This window comes from Danio rerio, chromosome 12 (genome assembly GCF_052040795.2).
Source record: "Danio rerio strain M-AB ecotype USA chromosome 12, GRCz13ab, whole genome shotgun sequence".
In the NCBI taxonomy this organism is placed as follows: domain Eukaryota; kingdom Metazoa; phylum Chordata; class Actinopteri; order Cypriniformes; family Danionidae; genus Danio; species Danio rerio.
Window position 1 is genome coordinate 24,750,987 of NC_141032.1, and position 19,014 is coordinate 24,770,000.

Below are 19,014 nucleotides of genomic sequence, written 5' to 3' on the forward strand. Positions count from 1 at the left end.
CGATCCAAAAAGTTCATATCAATAAGTTTTCTCTTTGCACCACCAGGTGGCAGTCTTTGTACTTTCATTTTGAGGGTGCAGATTGCATACGTTTTATTAATATATATAACTTTATTTATTTTATTAATGACTATAACTTTATATATATATAGTTTAATAATATGTACCATTTTTCCAAGTGTAAATAACTACTACTGTAAGAAAATATCAGAATTCGGAACATACTTTCTGTATTATCTTTGCTTGAACTGAGCCGATCTAATCCTGTTTATATGAATTGAACCTGCTCCCGATCAGGTTTGACCTAGCAGAACTGTTGCTATGACAACGACTCTCGGATCAGCTTTGAAGAATGAAACGATCCTGGATCGTGTCGAATCGTCAATATCCAAATCCAGCTAACTGGGTAATCCACGTGCGAAGAACGGATCCCTGACGTCAAAATAGGACCCAAATCCCGGTGATTTTGAGGCCCAATGCAATGTGACATAGCAGTACGGTTTTCCCCGCCCACCGAATTGACTGACAAGTGCCATTTTCCTATAATAACATGTATACACATGTCCTCAGAACATTGTTTTGCAAAGAAATTGGGATTAAAACATCTGTTTCAACTCTCTCTGTGATTTTATAAGTTTAAAACGTTTTTTAAACAAAGCATGTTAGTAATAAAGACAGTAAAATCCTTATGTAATTCTTAACCGTTATAATCGCCACGGCCACATGATCTCAGTAAACGCTAATGTATGTTTGTACTGCGAATGCCATTTGTGTGTACACATCATTTCAGAAAGGCTTGAATAAACTCCACCACAAATACATGAAATAAACTTACTTGGTATTTTTGACTAGTGACCTTTTTTCAGCTTCATCTGAGTCGGTCTCTGTCACTGACTGCTGTTTATCTCACGTAACGCATGATGAGAAGCAGATGGGAGCGGTGGGCTGGGAGAAGCAGCTCATTTGTATTTAAAGCCACAGGCTACAAAAACAGCTTCACTATACTTAGCAAAATGGGCCGATTCTGGAGGCTATTATAAATAATCTTATGGGTATTTTGAGCTGAAACTTTACAGACACATTCTGGAGACACCAAAGGCTTATCTTACATAATGTAAAAGTGGTAAAAAAAGGTTCTCTTTAAGTTAAGTGACTAGAAGATTTTCAGTTGATTTAACTAAACAATTTAAGGCGGTAAGATTTTTTACAGCATAGACATCGAGCAAACAGATTTTGGGTACACAAAAATGAAGCACTGATGTCACATAACGATTTTATGGTTCCTTTTCTGGACTCCGAACATCCCTGGACGATTGTTGTTTATAGAGGATGAAAGAGCTCTTGGATTTCATCTAAATATCTTAATTTGTGTTCCAAAAATGACCAAAAGTCTCAAGGGATTGCAATGACATGAGAATGAGTAATCAATAACAAAAATTTTATTTCTAGGTGATCTAACCCTTTAATTAGTCTACAATGGAGATCAAAATTATAGTACAACAAATATTTTTATCAAGTAACAAGATTTTTTTTTTAAGTAAACATCTTGCACGTTATGCCACAGGCACCGACTCCAGAGATTTCATTAAAAAGACCTCCATCTCTATTTAGTAAACTATTGTCTCTAAATTCTGCATCCTCACCACATTCCTCAAATGTTTCTCTATGTGGATGGTATGTATGTAGTCTGTCAGAGAAGCAGGCCATGTGTATCTGGGTTAAGGCTGGCTGAGAAGAGGGACAGGCGGCACTGATAAAGTCATTTCTCTAATCTGGTTACATAAGTGACCAGTAATCTGCTTCATTGTCTTGTTCCCCCTCTGTCTAGAAGTGAGGAAACAGAACTAGTGAAAATGAAGAGGAAACGGACATATTATCAAGGAACAACATAAATGATGCTGTGAGCTTCTTTTCCCAGGCCTCATTTCCACATAAATGCTAAAGTCAATTCTTTTAAACATTAGACAGCATTTTGATTCAATCTGACTAAAACACATCCTCTTCTGAATCCATTTTCTAAATAGGATTTTGTGTAAGAGCTGACTGAATGATGGATGATGTCACACTATAGCAGTACTGGGATTTGACTAATTATAAGATTACTGGACTCATTTACTAGTAATTATATGGATCATTTCATATTTGAAAGCACAAAAGAAATTGAAAAAATATTACAACGCTGCACTGCAAAAAAGTACAGTCCAAATATTTAACTAGGTTTCTGCAGGTTTCACCAAGTCTACTTTTAAGATTTTAAGACATTTTAGCAGTAAATAAATGGAGATCTTATAAACAAATGTTGCTGTAAGGAAAGTAATTAAATGCTGCTTTTAAGACAAATGTTTTATTGAGATGGATTGTTGGGGATTGTATGGATGTTAATGGCCAGATTGGGAAGCTATGACAAAGTAAAGTTAAGACCTGTTAAAAAATATTTAAGACCTACAACTAGTGCTGGGCGATAATTCGATATCGATAATTATCACAATATATAATTTTCTGATAAAACGATAACGACAGTTCGATAATTGCTCAATAATATTTACGCACTATGTGTAATGCTGCGCAAATATTTTGCAGCCTGCCCTTCCGGATGCCGCACGAAGTATACAAGTTTACATACCGACAGTGTTAGTTGCACTTAAAGGAGTAAAAAAAAAAATAAGACAAAAAAGGTCAGTCACAAACACTGTTGACAAGAAATGTCATTAGACTTCAGTACTGCAAACTGCGCAGATGACTAGTGCCATCAAAAGCAGGCAACATCACAAACCAGTTTCATCGTATAAAACAAGGCCACGCTTATGAAGATACAAAGAAATTACAAACGCAAACAAGTGTTGGTAAACCAGCGCAACTACTCAGCAGAGTTTCAAGTCATCATTTCGAAAGGCATGCCTTACGAGATTTTATTTTGTATAATGTGTGACTTAATTTTATGTCCATTTTGTTGGGTAGTTATCTACAGCATAAATAAGAGGAACGTATAACATGTGAGGTGAAGCGCTTTAAAACAAGCCCGCTAAATGCTTTAGCGCCAAAACAATCCATTAAACTATTGTCACGGTTTCATTTTAATTAATGCAGTTAATTAAAAGTGCAGTTTGAGCAGCATGAGCTGGACAGTCTTTACAGGCTATTCGCGGCACTTATAGTATTGTTAGATTATCTCAGAAAAATAAACACGCTCTGAAGGATGATAGAGCTCAGAAGCTTGTTGTGTGAATGGAGAGGCTCCCCACATATCTCGCCGTGATGCATGATTTGTAAAATGAGAGTCTGCTGCATAGGCCCAAATTAGTGCAAGTATGTCAGACAAAATTGGTTAAAACACCTGAGGATATAAAGGAAATTTGCGCATAACAGGGTTTTACGTCCTGCAATGTCAGAAGGGTGACTGCATAAAGTAAACGGCCGCGTACCACAGCACAAAGCATAACTAAACTTTTACATGTCCATGCTTAATCAGTCATCGATAAGGTCTATCGATTAAAGCGTTATCGACAATCAATAGATCAAGTAATCGTTAGCATCCCTAAATAAAATATATTAAAAGATATTTCACCCTAAATTCACCGCACTCACCATTAAAAGTACAGTTCATCCAAATCTGAAAATTCTGTGACCATTAACTCACCTTTTACTTGTTCCAAACTTGTTTTTTAACTTGTAATGTCAAAACTTGAACAGTAAATGCTGAATTAACATTGTTCTTTTGTTTATTATTTTATTTATATTGTCAGACAGCTAAAACATTTCACGAAATAAGTTAAATCAGCTGCACAAAGGGATTGGTATGCTGAAAATCCTATAAAATTGATAGATTTAAAGATTTTACATTTATTGTAATAATTATCGATATCGACCGATATAAAAAAATTATCGTGATCATTTTTTTGCCATATCACACAGCTCTACCAACAACACAATATTTTAGTAGATTCACTAGGCTTTTTAAGGTCTAAAATTTAGCTTTTGAGATTCAAGACATTTTAAGACCCCACGGATACCCTTTCTAAATATTCTTATATCAAGAAGCATTATTTTCTACAAGTAATACATAATGTTTGTTTTTAGAAATAATACTTGAAAATCAAGTAAGTTTTTCCTTTAATCTGCCAAGGGGTAAGCAAAATAATCTTGTTTTCAATTTAAATATTAATTTTGAATTTTGGACAAGAGCATTTTTTTGTTGTTGCAGTTTTTCCCCAGCAGAGATTTGCATTGTATTTACCAGCAAGAATCAAGGTTTTAGCTTCAAATCAGTTTTTGAATGTTTTACTAAGGAAAAACATCTTTTCACTTATTTTCACTTCCGGGCAAGTACATTTAAAAGCAAATCGATTTTTTTTGGTACACAAGTCAGTGTTTCTCAACCACGTTCCAGGAGGACCACCAGCTCTGCACATTTTCCTTGTCTCCTTAACCAAACACACCTGATTCAGATCATCAGCTCAGTAGCAGAGACTATTGCCACAGCCATTACAGGTCTTTTAGGGTGCACTCACACTTTGTTATTCGAACTGTACCCGGGTGTCTATCCCGGTTCGTTTGACAAGTGTGAGTGCTCTGAATCGGGCCCAGGCTCGGTTTAGTAGGCCGGCCCTGGCCCGGGCATACTCACACTTGCTTTGAACAGTGCAGAATTGGGATTGTCTCCCCTTCCCTCTCCCCGGACGGCCTGCACTCACATTGCATTTTGCCTTTCGAGCCTAAGCACGCTGACATCATTGATGATGCGACTGTTCAGTTTGAGAGAAAGATAATCGCTCTCACTTAGCACAGTGGAGATTGCTTTAGTTACGTTTTAGTCTTTTGAGATGGAGAGGGGAGTTGTTGCATCTTTAATAAACTATGCTAGTTTGCGTTCATTGAAAAGTAAAAATAATTAATAAATCCATATGAAACAGTCACTTAAAAGTGACATGCCATCTTCAGGTTCGGGCTCAGATGTGCTTTGGACTCACACTACAAGTGTATCGTACAAGTGTAGCTCTGGCGCCCCTCTTCCAACAGGGAAAGGGCTGGCCAACTGAACCGCGACTGAGCCCGATTCAAAGCACTCACACTTGTCAAACGAACGAGGAAATGGGCCTGGGCACAGTTCGGATAACATAGTGTGAGTGCACCCTAAAAGACCTGCAATGGCTGTGGCATACATCTAAAACATGCATTGTGGTGGTGGTCCTCCAGGAATGTGGTAGAGAAACACTGCTCTAAATAAATCACGTCTGAAATAATTTTCATAAAACACACATCCTAATCACTTTATTTAATGTTTTTCCACAAAATCTTTTCTTAACAGGCTTTGATCGCCCTCAGCAAACATTCAACATTCTCTAGCATTGCCTGGCAGCAAACACTAGTATCCTTGAGCAATGTCTGTGCCATCCTCAAAACACAATAAACACCTCTTTACACAGACCCATTACAAACCTCTCATTAGCCAGCTGTGCATCTGCGTTGTTACACACAAAAAGCCATGAAGCGCAAACTATAAAAACAAAATCTTCTTAAGGTTTTCATCTAGAGCTGCACAATATACCCTTTTACCATTGTTATTGCAATTTGTGTTCATTCGCAATAGTCCCATCGCAGCATCTACAATGTGCAGTTGGGATTATTACTGTTGATCAGCAATGAAGAATGTACAGTGTTTACATTTACATTACATTTGATTATTCAATAATAGGGGTAGGACAAAACATATAGCACTGTTGCAATTCTAATAAATATATGTGCTGCTATTAAAAGAAAATACACCTTATAACTTTTTGATTGGTCCCCCTTAATTTAAAAATATAATGTTATATTGTAGATGGTTTTCTTATGATACATCGCCGATACTGTAATCTATCATTCTCGGGGGCAAAATAACATAATAATATTGTATCGTAGTACTGTACCTGAATATCTGAATACTTATTTCACTTTATTTTTGATCTATCTTATTTATTTATTCTTGCAATTTCTTTGATTTACTCATCTACAAGATTATTCCAATCAAAGTTATTGATTTACAAATACAGCTATTCAAGTCATCTGCCGAAATTGTATTCATATAGCAATATAAATCGCAGCAAAATAAAATACCGCAATGTCAGATTTTCCAATATCGTGCAGCTCAGTGCGAGCTCTCCCGGATAAACGTATATTGCGAGGGCTTAAACGGAGCGGTCGTCGTAATATCGTAATGTAAATGTGTATTTTGATAATGATGATAATCACAGAGCAGCAACACGCGACAACAAGATGACGAAAGCAGTGAAGAAAGTAAACTAACCTTAAGTTATTATCCAAAGATGATTAAATTATTGACAAAAAAAAAAACGCAGCACGAATTCTGTTATATGGAAGTGGTTTGGCTATCTAAAGTATGACAAGGAGCATATTATTCGGATCTGTAATGTATGTCAATGGCTTGTGAAAACCAAGTCTGGCAACACAACCAACTGATTCAATCACTCAAAAAAAAACATGAAACTTTTACAATTTCTGTGGACTTGCTGGAAGCTGTACTGTATATTTTTGTTGTTTATGTTTTGCACAATTATTTACCTCATTATGCCAGATTAGTCTTTTTAAATGTATTTTACTATTTGTTTTTATTTAAGGCCAAATCTAATTTTTGTTGCATCAGTCATTGTTGGGATAATCACTTTTGCAGCTGGAAGCATTAACAACTTATATCGAAATATTTTGTTATTGTTCAAAATGGAATTTTTTTTTTTTTTTTTTGCCATATTGCCCAGCCTAATACCATAACAACAAGAGGGATTAAAGTCGAGCTGGCTTTATGCTACCTAAAACTAATGACTGCACATTATATGGTTTTAATGTCAAAGTCGCAATGTATGAATCCGTAATATTCATATAGCTACACGTGCAATGAGGGGTCAGGACTATAGTTGAACTTGACATTTGTAGCTAGGCCTGTCACAATAATCAATATATCGACTTATCGCACAACACATAGCCATGACATCAATAATTTTTAGTGACACAATATACATCAATATAAAACACAAAAAAACAACCTCTCTATCTCTATTGGAGGTGTCGGTGTCAGTGTGGTTAAAAAACACTATAGTATTTACTATAAATTACTATAGTAAATTTTCATGTGGGTGCCTGACAACTGAAAACAGATTTGGTAGCAGATATCACAGCCTCTGTTCCTTTATACCTTGCATTATTGTGTTACCATTTATTATTTTTTATTGAGAATATCTGTTTTTATATTCCGATTCCAATGCCTCATTATTGAATTGATAAAATGACTATAATTAAAGGAAATATTCTTAGGTACATTCTTTGGAATAGTGTACTTGATGTTATTATATTGCCTACATAATGAGTGGCAAAAAATTGTCTTAAAATGACAATAATGTCATTTATCACAATATATTATGGTGCAATATCATATGACAAGAATTAATATTGTCACAGACCTATTTGAAGCTTTAACAAAGATTGATTGCATTTAATTATTTATACAATGAATACTCTGTACATCTTTGCATACATTTTGTATATTTTATGTAGATTCACTCCCCTACGAAATCAACCCAATAAATCAAAAAAAAAACATCCCAGTAGAGTTAAGAGTTATTTTTTTTGCAATGCATTGTTACTGTTAAGCATGTAAACACAATGGAAAATCGGCAGTGTTTGAGAACGCACTCAACAGCACTTAAGGGAAAGGGACATTTTTTAAATTTCTGTACTGATTGGTTCTGAAATTTAGTATCATGACAACACTACCACAATGTTAGTTTTTTTCCATATCATGTAAGCAGCATACCTAAAACCCAAGATTGGTGCAAAGTAAACCGAAACTTACTTAAATATCAGATGAAGTGACAGCTAGTTGATAGCTGCCTTCACAGCTCGTTTCACATTCTTGTCATTAAATAATCATTAAGTTACTCTTAGTTCTATTATATTTACCATTACAATCACAGCTTCTAGAAGACAATTACGTACCAAAAAAGGGGAAACAATGGATGTGGCAGTGTAAGACACCCTGCTGTAAAACCATATGGTACGTCAGCAGACAGCAAGGTCATGCTTAATGAAAAATCCATAGACAGACAAACACTACAGAAACCAAAATGAACTAAATGCTGCTTAGTCATAGAGAAATACAATAATGTAGATGGACAAAAGGAGGATAACCTATGTAATAAAGGTTTAATTTGTATATAGGAATCAGCCTACTGTCTACAAAGCTTTAAATGTGTAATATGAGACTAACTTTTTATTACCATACAATCTGAGACCACTGTCAGAGGAACAAAAGCGCTGAGGCAATACCTTGCCAAAAGGTGTTAAGTTGTTTGTACTTTTTATTAGGGCTGCACAAAAGATCGCGTTTGAACATTGATATTGCAATGTGTGCGTTCGCAAAAGTCACATCGCAAGATACGCAATGTTAAGTTGGGATTATAGATGACCAAAAACCACAATTCAAAACAATGAGATTTGTGGAGACACTGCAGAACTGAACCATAATAAAGTGAAAGTTTATCATCTGCAATGGTTTTTTTTAAGGCCTGTGAAATTTAAGAGAGTTTAAAGCATTTTAATAGTGCAGAAAATAAAGATTAAATTTATTGAATTATTTAAATGACAAATAATATGCAGTGTTATTTTACATTTGACTATACAATTTCTGTAGCTAAATACTGTTTCTCTCCCACGAACACCATTTATATTAATTTAACATTTGCTTATTTACTGTAGTCTGTTAATCTTATTAAATTATATACAATATTATATTTCACTCCCCTATCAATCAATTTAAAGTAACTTTGCAAATAGATTTGTTTAAGTCTTCTGGTGAAATTATATTTATATTGCAATATATACTACAGGGAAAAAAATATTGCAATGTTAAATTTTTCCAATATCGTGCAGCCTGTTTTAGGTACTAATATGTACCCTGAAGGTTCTTGGATGAAGCATTTAAGTACAAAAATGTAATATTTGAAAAGGTATCATCTAGGGCTACACAATATATCATTTGAGCATCGAAATCACAATATGTCCGATTTTTCCAATATCGTGAAGCCCTGGTACCATCAGTGACAGCTTTATAACTTTATTTTTGAGGGTGTATTACAGTTCAGACTCCGAGATAATCTGCTGGCTGTAATGTTGATGTAAAGCTAACAACCACTATATTATGAAAGAATATGTGTATACTACAGACATTTGCTTTCATGTTTTGTTCTACAACATTAGTTAAAAACACTTCAAGCTAATTTAAAAACAAGTGTTTATTAAAAGCATAAGCAGCTAATATCACAAGAAAACTGGAAGATCATGTTCATAAACCGAATTCTTGCATAAATACCTATTATTAAGTCTCTAGGCTTTCTTCTAATAAAACTAAGAAATAAAAAGGTGATGTTTTATAAAAAACATGGAGGCGGTTCATTTCACTGTGGCAACCCCTAATAAAGTGGAATAAGTAGAAGGAATGTGAGTGAGTAAGATGGAAAGGTACTTATCTATACTTCTAATAACAGATAAACATAAACTGCAAGTAGGAAATACTAATAAACAATGAGTGTGCATTATTCTCCAGTAATTCAAGCCATTAAAGTCAGTTAATCCACTAATAATACTAAAACAAATTGCAAGAAATTTGTTCAGATTGTTCAGAGGTTGCGTTTCAAGACAGCTGTTAGGTTTTATCTTAAAATGCACATTTGCAGGACTAATTGCGTATGCATCTCGTCCCAATTCCTGCACTGGCAATTTCAAAAATGCCATTTTAGAGCTGGAATATGAGGCTTGAGCCACTGATAGCAGACTAATGCAGTTATTAGAGAAAGAGCGAGAAAGATTCATGTAAATTGCCATATACTGTATGTGCCTTTTAAAGGAGTCTGGAGTGTCTGCTTCAAAAACAGCACTTTACAGTATTTCACATCGATTCAACAGAGCAGCAGTAAAAAACTATTTTTATGAGTCTTTGTCCCTACTGTATACGTGCGTTTGTGTGGAGAGCAATAGAAAGAGTTTTTCATTGATAATTAAATGTAATTTTGTGACAAAACCAGAAATAATCTGTCATTATTATACTAATAAAAATTTTGAGATGTAAACAAAAACAACAGTCCCAACGTATTTCCCGTATTACATTTTTAATTTCTATAGCTTCAGAAAATTCAAAAAGAGCCGCATATTGATAAATAATGTTATGAGAGCTGTTTTAACATTAAGTTTTAATTGAATTGCCTCTTGTTACAGTTATGAAGTAGTTTGATAACAAGCAGGAAATGTTCATGGGCCAATGACATCACCACGTTGAAATAGTCTATTGATTAATATATATACTAGTATATATATGCTTGGTTTGCTGTTGCAGGCTGTAATGACCTTTGAAAAAAACTTAAATCCTTTGATGAAGTGATTTATAAAGAATAATGTGTGAAAAAAGAATGATGACAGTCCACTGAGTTATTAGACAATTATGCACAACCAAGGTTGTGATGCTGTTACACCTCAAGCATGAATTACTTTCCTAATAATTAAACAGGCCAGATTCAATTATTAAGCTTCTACAGTTACCACACCTACAGAATTACTTCAACACATTTGACAGTTTTTTGTCCTAAAACTGCTCATGTCTGAAGGACTAGTTTAAACGAATATCATCCAAGCCTCTGTTGGTAATCCAAAAATGTCATTTTAGATCTAGTAATGGACATTTAAGTAACTGCTAGCAGGCTAATGCAGTTACTAATATTAATACATTTATTAATATAGTTATTAATATAGTTATGGAAGAGAGAAATTTGGTGTGAATTATGTTATAAAAATTAAGGGGGGGGGGGGGGGATATAAATATATCCTTGTAAATTTACTGATTATTTTTGCTGTTATTACTGTGTTATCCTAAAATTATAATTGTTAAATGTACAGTTTGTTCTGATCAATTACTATTTTTATTGTTATAAATATAAATTATATGATATATTGAATAATAATGTGATATACTGAACAATAATATGATATATTGAATAATATGATATATAATTGTTTTTATTTGATTATTATATGTATATATACTTTTTTAGTACTACTACTACTGTTTACTGTTTTTATTAGACATGTATGTTCTTTTATTTTTATGTAAACTTTATAACTGCTTTGGCAATACATTTGTAACATTTGTCATGCCAATGAAGCAATTACTGAATTGAATTGAGAAGGAAGGAAAAAGAGAGTAGCTAGTTAAAAAAATTACATTTTGTTGCAAAAACGACAACAATCAACTTTTGAAACGACTGATCAGCATATTTACTTTGTTAGTGTATATAGTTTTTTGCCCGTTGTAATCAAACTAGGGCTGGGAGATTTGGCAAAAATGCAGTCTTAATAATTTATTCATTTTCTTTTCGGCTTAGTCCCTTTATTAATCTGGGGTCGATACAGCGGAATGAACCGCCAACTTATCCAGCATATGTTTTACACAGCAGATACACTTACAGCAACAACCTAACAATAGGAAACAGCCATGCACTCTTACATTCACACTCATACACTCCAGACAATTTAGCTTACACAATTCACCTGTACCGCATATCTTAGGAATGTGGGGGAAGCCCACATGAATACAGGGAGAACATACAAATTCCACACTAACCGGGGCTCTAACCAGCGACCTTCTTTCTGTAAGGCGATTGTGCTACCCACAGCACAACTGTGATGCTCACAATCTTGATAATTATTTTCCATATTGATCGATAACAATATATATTTCAATATCAGTAGTTAATGAATCTAATCTAATCTAATGCTTCCAGATTTAAAACAGTACCCCAACAATGACTGAGGCTACAAAGATTAGAGTGTCAAATAAATGCCATAACATATTTTTGGCTGATAAATTTTCGGTAGGTGAAAATTTGGTACATCTCTAATATCAACACACTTTAAGATTCCTATTGTTGCACATTTCTGCTGTGTGATTGTCTCTTAGATCAATATAAAGTAAAGAAAGTCCAGAGCATATCATTGTTATTATTGACATACATTTTATTGCAATTCGATATAATATTGTTTATCAAAAACAAAATTAAACTGTTATTAAACTGTAACAATCTTTAGAATTACCTAAAATGTTTAGTGCAGTGATATGAAACTGTAATGAAATCAGGATTTATTGTAAATATTTTAAACCGTTTCTTCAAAAATAACAGCACACCTAGGTCCGGACATCCATTAACAAATCTGAATCTAGCATTCAAGAACACCATACACTCAAAAATATTACTTTTGCTAGCTTGTTCAAGCTAGCTTATTTAAAATGAGTTGAAACAACAGAATTATTATGTTTTTGGAACAACCTAATTGTTTTACGTTCAAGCCACTTAAATTTCTAAAAACGATTACGCTAACTTAATCAATTTTTTTGTTCATGAAGGAATTATGTGAAACCCAGCATTTTTACAGTATATCATAAGGAACTGCAATGCACTCAATACCTGCTTGGAACTACTTCAGTTATATGTTGTTGTTTTTAATAACTACACACCTTAGAACACTTATCAACCAATCAGAATCAGGCATTCAACAACCCTCTGCTACAGTAATACATGCAATTCAGCGTTGTCCGCTTCTTAAGAGGCCTGAAACAACGTTCCCACTTGTTCTCATTAAACATTCTCGATTTGATTTGGTCAGTTCTATATATTTAAACGATTCATTTGAATAAATACCTCAGTGACTCATCATAACACTAAAAGACAGTCACGGGATGTAACCTGCAGAAAGGGTCACAGGACCAATCGATTACCGAATTCAAGAGAATCGATTCACCGGACTGTACCAAACCGTGTTTACATGACCTTCCGAGTGAACATACAGGCTAATATTTCCCAAAATACGCTGTGCATAACTAGACAGCTGTGAACAGAGCAGATTCGTCTTGTTAACCCCATGACAGTCCAGTAATAGCAAGGCAGGAGAGCATCCAAACATCAACAGCTCTGCCACTGACAAACCATGACAGATCACCGCAAACCCGCAGCACACGCACATCACGAATCATCCACACACCTAAACACCCCGCATGACCTCTGAATGAGCTCTGTCAGAGCCTCGTGCCTCAGTAATGAACCACTGCAGACGATCTGACAGACTCCCACCCTTTTCTCCATTTCTCCCTCTCTCCCTCCCTCTCTCTGGTGGGACATGCTTGTTTACCTTCTTGTCGATGCGGACAGTGAAGACATCGCGGTCCCTCAGCGGCTCCCGACTGAGGACCAGGCCGTGATTGAATTCCTGTACCGGCTGATTCCGTTGAGCGGTTCGGTTGGAGTTCGACAAACCGATCAGTTTTCCGCTGCGCGGATGCAGCTCAGCCGCCATCTTCGCACGGGCGGCGCGGTGCACGACACCGAGCGTAGTTTTGCGACAGTGGGGAGACGGTTGTAGGTAGTTCGCGATTGGCTATGGGTATATTGCTAGTGGTATGTATCATAGACATAACCAGACTTAATATATCAGCCTCAACTTGATAAATGTGTACATGCTCAGAGGTATCTGTAAAGACAATTCTTATATGCAGTTGTAAATGAAATGCTGCTAACGGGCAAGGGTCGAAACTGGATGAATGTGCTGTAGGTAATATGTAAATATATGCACACATGCTCATTATGTATTGAACAACACTCACACGAGATCTCAGCTTCAATTACAAAATATCTGAACTTAAAGGCCTTAATTCGATCTTCATGAAATTATAGAACATTTAAAAGGACTTAAATAAGATCAGAAAGTGTTACATTTATATGCACTGCCACAACAACTAAATGTGAAAATGACTTTCTGTTTAAATAGATTGTGTCCATCAGCAAATGTTTGTTTGTTACCATTTTGGTAAAATTAAGTCATTAAGATCTATAAGTACTTGTATTTGTATAGTGTAAAATTATTCATACTTAATGTTTTAAATTCACCTTCATAAAATGTGCAGAAATAATTGTAGAGTGTACAATTATATAATGTCTGATATTTATTTTTAAAAAGCTGCCAGTGTTTTAAAATTGTGAACTGTACTACCTTTGTGTGAAATATTCTCTAGATGGCAGTATTTTACAGCTAAACTGACCTAAACTGATGAATGCATCCACAGCATGTTGTCAATTGACAGGGGAATTATTTTTGTTTCAGGTTTACTAAATTCTTTCCTCTTCAATAAATATTAATTCTAATTAATATTTCTCTATATTAATTCTAATTAATACGTCTCTAATAAACTGCTTTACTTAATGAAAAAATTTCTGACTTATAACTAGGGCCAGACAGAATCTGTGGACATTTTCAAAAAAAAATTTGACATATGGGGTATGTGAAAGTTTCACATACACAAAGTAACAAAGTAAAAGTAGTAATGTCAATTATTCCCTTCTTGTTCTGTTAAGATTTAAAAATATTTTATAATTTTTTGACCTCAGTTACAAGAAACAAGAAGGCTATAAAACATCTCTAATAATGAAAAAAAATCTATACAATCTAATAATTTAAATATTATGGTTTCCCCTATATAGTTGAAGTCAAAATTATTAGCCCCCCTTTGATTTATATATATATATATATATATATATATATATATATATTTCATAAATTATGTTTAACAGAGCATGGAAATTTTCACAGTATGTCTAATAATATTTTAATAATATATTTTTTTTTTCTTATTTGTTTTATTTCAGCTAGAACAGAAGCAGCTTTTATTAAAAAAAAAAAATTAAGGTCAAAATTATTAGCCCCTTTAAGCAATTTCTTTTCTGAGTCTACAGTTTAATACAGTCTATTACCCTAACCTGCCTAGTTAACCTAATTAACCTAGTTAAGTCTTTAAATGTCACTTTAAGCTGTATTGAAAAGATTTTTTTCAACACATTTCTAAACATAATAGTTTTAATAACTCATCTCTTATAACTGATTTATTTTATCTTTGCCATGATAACATGAAAATGAAATTCTCTGTAGTCAATAAAGGTATATATTTAAAAGCAAGAAATATGAATAAATGTATATTTTGATTAGCTATTGCATGTATTATATATGGCATGTTGTATCTGAACAAAAAGACAATCTAAATTATTGCAATTAATTTAAATATAATTAAAAGATACTTTGTGTGCTTTTGAAAATGCTGCAGAAATGTCAGATGTGCGAGTAGGATACATTTAATACAAAAGCACAATTGCTATCAAATTATGTAAGTTAACTGTGAAAATGATGACCCATTCCATTGCAAAACAAAGGAGTAGCATCGAAAATAATATTTATGCACGTAACCTGCACATTTGATTGCAGCTGATTTATTTTGTTCTCTGAAATATGGTCATTAAAAAAAACATTTGCTTTTATATGTGTTTGCAAACACATTTCAGAAGAATTTTCATTACAGTGTTTAATGTTCTGTCGTTTTTAAACATATTTTAATGCTCAGTGTAACATAATTGACATTTAATAATTTTTATATTGTTTATTAATACATTTTGGAGGTTATAATGACTGACTAAAAATTTAGCAGTTTTAAATAGCCCTTCCTGATTTGATCAAGAGTTGAGCCTGTCGGGATGATTGTGTTAAATCTCTACAAAGTGAGTTCATTCATTGCTTCTGTAGGACAGCTGTGGGACGACACCGCTGTGTGTTTGTACGCTGCCCGATCAAGATCAATGACCTGACCCTGGACAACGATTTTCTCCAGACACCCACGCAGGTATGGATTACTTTTTGCCACCTCGCTGTCACCTAAAAAAAAGAGAGAGTTCATGGACTCAATTGAAAAAGGAAGGATTTGTTAAATAGACTCCCTATACTAAGCTGACAAATAAAGAATTTAACAATGACCAATGCGGATGTTGCTGATGGAGTAGTTTATCACGGAAATTCGTGCTCACTTTACCTGGCACTCCCCCAAATGTCAGGAGCATCCCATTTTTCCACATGGAGAGAAAGTCCAGAGTTTCCGATTTAACCTTTGGTTTGCTGTTTACCACAAGTGAATTTTTCAGTATAGTGAAAGTAAGTGTTGCAGGTTCACTGGGAAATTCGGTTGATCCATCTTTCAGGCCCAACTGTGAAAAAGGGTGTACAAAAATGTTGTGTGTTTAAAGCTATAACTGAGCAATTCCATGCAAATGTCAATCTTGCAATAAAATAAACTAAACTTGACCAAAATACAGAAAGTTTTTTGTGGAAGCAAATATTTTATAGTACTTTAGAAATACTCAAAAATGTCTCTGACAATGTTTTCAAACTATTATATTGGATTTACTGAAGTCACACAAGTGGCAATTTCACATCCATAACGACACTGTTTCCTCATAAATGCAAAAGTCTTAAGTAAAATAAAACCAATATTTTTTGTTCTATAAACCAACGTTTATACTTTTGATGAGCATTATTGGGGGGGGGGGGGGGGGGGGGTTGTGCAGTTTAATATACAGAATTTCTACAAAGTATGTTGTTTACTGTAAACTCGCTAACTTTTTTGGTCAATCCATAATGCATGTTTATTTTGTCTGTTTAAAGTACAAAACATTTTTAGAGAATTACATTTTTCTCTGTGGTCAGCTGATCTGGTAAATAAAAACAGATGTTTCAGTATAATGTTAACATATACTTTCTATGTGAATTTATGGTTTGAGGTTTTACTGCAAATGTCACCTCCATAACACTGGAATTATCTATCAATAAGCAAATCAGTTGTTACAATGGTTATAAATCTTTGTTAATATAACAGTTTGTTGCTTCATATTAGCTCGGGTCTATAGTTAATATTAAACAATTTCTTTATTAAATGAAAAAACAAACAAAACAATAGTTTAATTAATTAATTAGTTTGGACTTAGAATGTTGAAATTTATATTTTTATATGTCAAACAATTGCATTATTGAATTTAAAAATTTTAAAACAATAAAGTCTGAATTTTGATATAGATCAGGGGTTTTCAAACTTTTCAGCCCGCAACCCCCAAAATAACAATGCTAGTGTCTTGCGACCCCCACATACCTTGAAGGTGGTTATAAATATATAAATGTTGCGGACAAAGCAAGAGGCCTATAAACACAAGCACATTGACAACACCGAAAAGTGCAAAAGCCAAGCAACAATTTATGTAGTCATTTATTAAATTGTGGGCAGCATGGTGGTGCAATGGGTAGCACAATTGCCTCACAGAAATAAGGTCTCTGGTTCTAGCCCTAACTGGGTCAGTTGGCATTTCTGTGTGGAGTTTGGATGTCCTCCCCATGTTTGTGTGGGTTTTCTCTGGGTGCTCTGGGTTTTCTCCACAGTCCAAACACATGCGCTGTAGGTGAATTGGCCGTAGTTTATGTGAGTGTGTGCAAGAGTGTGTGGGTGTTTCCCAGTGTTGGGTTGTGGCTGAAAGGATAAGTTGGCAGTTCATTTCGATATGGCGACCCCTGATTAATAAAGGGACTAAGCCGAAAAGAAAATGAATGAATGTATAAATAAATTGTTTAATTTAATATTATAACCTCACCAAATAAGACTGGTGCACACAATGTTTTCAACACAAGCCTATTCTTGGTTTAATTATGGAGACAGCCACTCAGAGATAATCCTCATTGTTCAGTGTGGCCTGTATTTATTTGTAATGTATTTGATTGCCATAAAGGTGTCAGAAAGTTTAACCTGGTGCTATAAAATAAATCTTCTGCAGTTGATGCTATTGCTGTGTTGTTAATCTAATGTGAACACATCAATTCATTGAAAAAAAATATACATTTGCATGTTGTTTTTAATGTTCCTATTAAATACTATTTTATCTACTGTGGGTTATGGATAAAATATGGTCATTCTAATTGTTTAATAAAATTTATTTTACTTTTCAAATCACCAAGCGACCCCCTATCATTGTCCTGTGACCCCCACGTTGAGAACCACTGATATAGAAAGTTGCCAAACTTGAGATATAAAATTGATATTAAAAAAAAATTGCAATTATGAGAAAAAAGTCAGAATTTTGAGAATCATTTTAGTTAGGATTCTGAGTTCATATAAGTTTCACTTGATTTATGATTTACAAATTTAACCATAAATTTAGGATTTCTCGTAATTCTTGGATTCTTGATTTTCTCAGACTTACAGTAAAATGAAACTACTAAATTGGCCGTTGTGAGTTTATTTTTAGCAATGGAAAATGTGTCTCACGAATATTTTCTGATGGTAAAAAAAAACATTAAAGGGACAATAAGATTGTTGCTGTTTGTGAAGGATAAGGGAGCTCTCAGATTCCATCTAATATCTTAATTTGTGATCTGAAAATGAAAAATAAGTTGATTAGTTGACTTAAAAACGAGAGTAAGCCTATTGCTTTATAATCATTAAGAAAAAAAATTATGTGCATAATTATAAAAGTTCAGTCATTTAGTTTACTGACCCAATTTTCTTTAAATATAGACAAGGCTAGTTTATTTATATAGCATTTCATTCGCAATGGTAATTTAAAGTGCTTTACATAAACGAGAATAAAAGAAAAAAGAAAAGAAAAATGACAAAGAATTAAATATGATTACAAACAGACTAAAATGTGTTAAAACAGGTTATAAATGAATGAAAAAGAAAAGAAAGACGTAATTGTACAATGTGTCGTACAAAGCACAGTGCTCATTCAGTAAAGGCACAGATAAACAGATTTGTTTTAAGTCTTGATTTGAATGTGCCTAATTTTGGAGCACATCTGATCATTTCTGGAAGCTGATTCTAACAGTAGGGTGTGTAATAGCTGAACGTGGATTCACCCTGCTTTTACTGAACTCTTGGAATTTTTATTTACATGATCCTAATAATCTGAGGGATCTGTTGGGTTTGTATTCAGGGATCATATCTGTAATATATTGAGGTCATGGGCTATTTTAGTAATTTATAGACAGGTAGTAATACTTTAAAAGCTATTCTGAATGTAACTGGAAAGGTCTGAGGACAGGTGTGATGTGCTCTGATTTTTTGGT

The 19,014-nt window shown here is 33.9% G+C and overlaps 2 protein-coding genes across 3 annotated transcripts in view; both read right to left on the reverse strand.

Moving 5' to 3' along the window:
- Positions 1-13,413, reverse strand: part of neurl4 (neuralized E3 ubiquitin protein ligase 4) — a 59,812-nt gene extending 46,399 nt beyond the window's left edge. For both annotated transcript variants that reach the window (XM_087276227.1, XM_087276226.1), the window contains exon 1: positions 13,222-13,413. In XM_087276227.1, the coding sequence (XP_087132353.1) occupies positions 13,222-13,386 (165 nt within the window). In that variant the 5' untranslated portion in view covers positions 13,387-13,413. The remainder of the gene's footprint in view (positions 1-13,221) is intronic.
- Positions 13,414-15,310: 1,897 nt separating this feature from the next.
- shbg (sex hormone-binding globulin) overlaps positions 15,311-19,014 on the reverse strand; it is a 13,573-nt gene continuing 9,869 nt past the window's right edge. The window contains 2 exon segments of the mRNA NM_001007151.3: positions 15,311-15,786; positions 15,941-16,112. Of these exon segments, the coding sequence (NP_001007152.1) occupies positions 15,626-15,786; positions 15,941-16,112 (333 nt within the window). The 3' untranslated portion in view covers positions 15,311-15,625.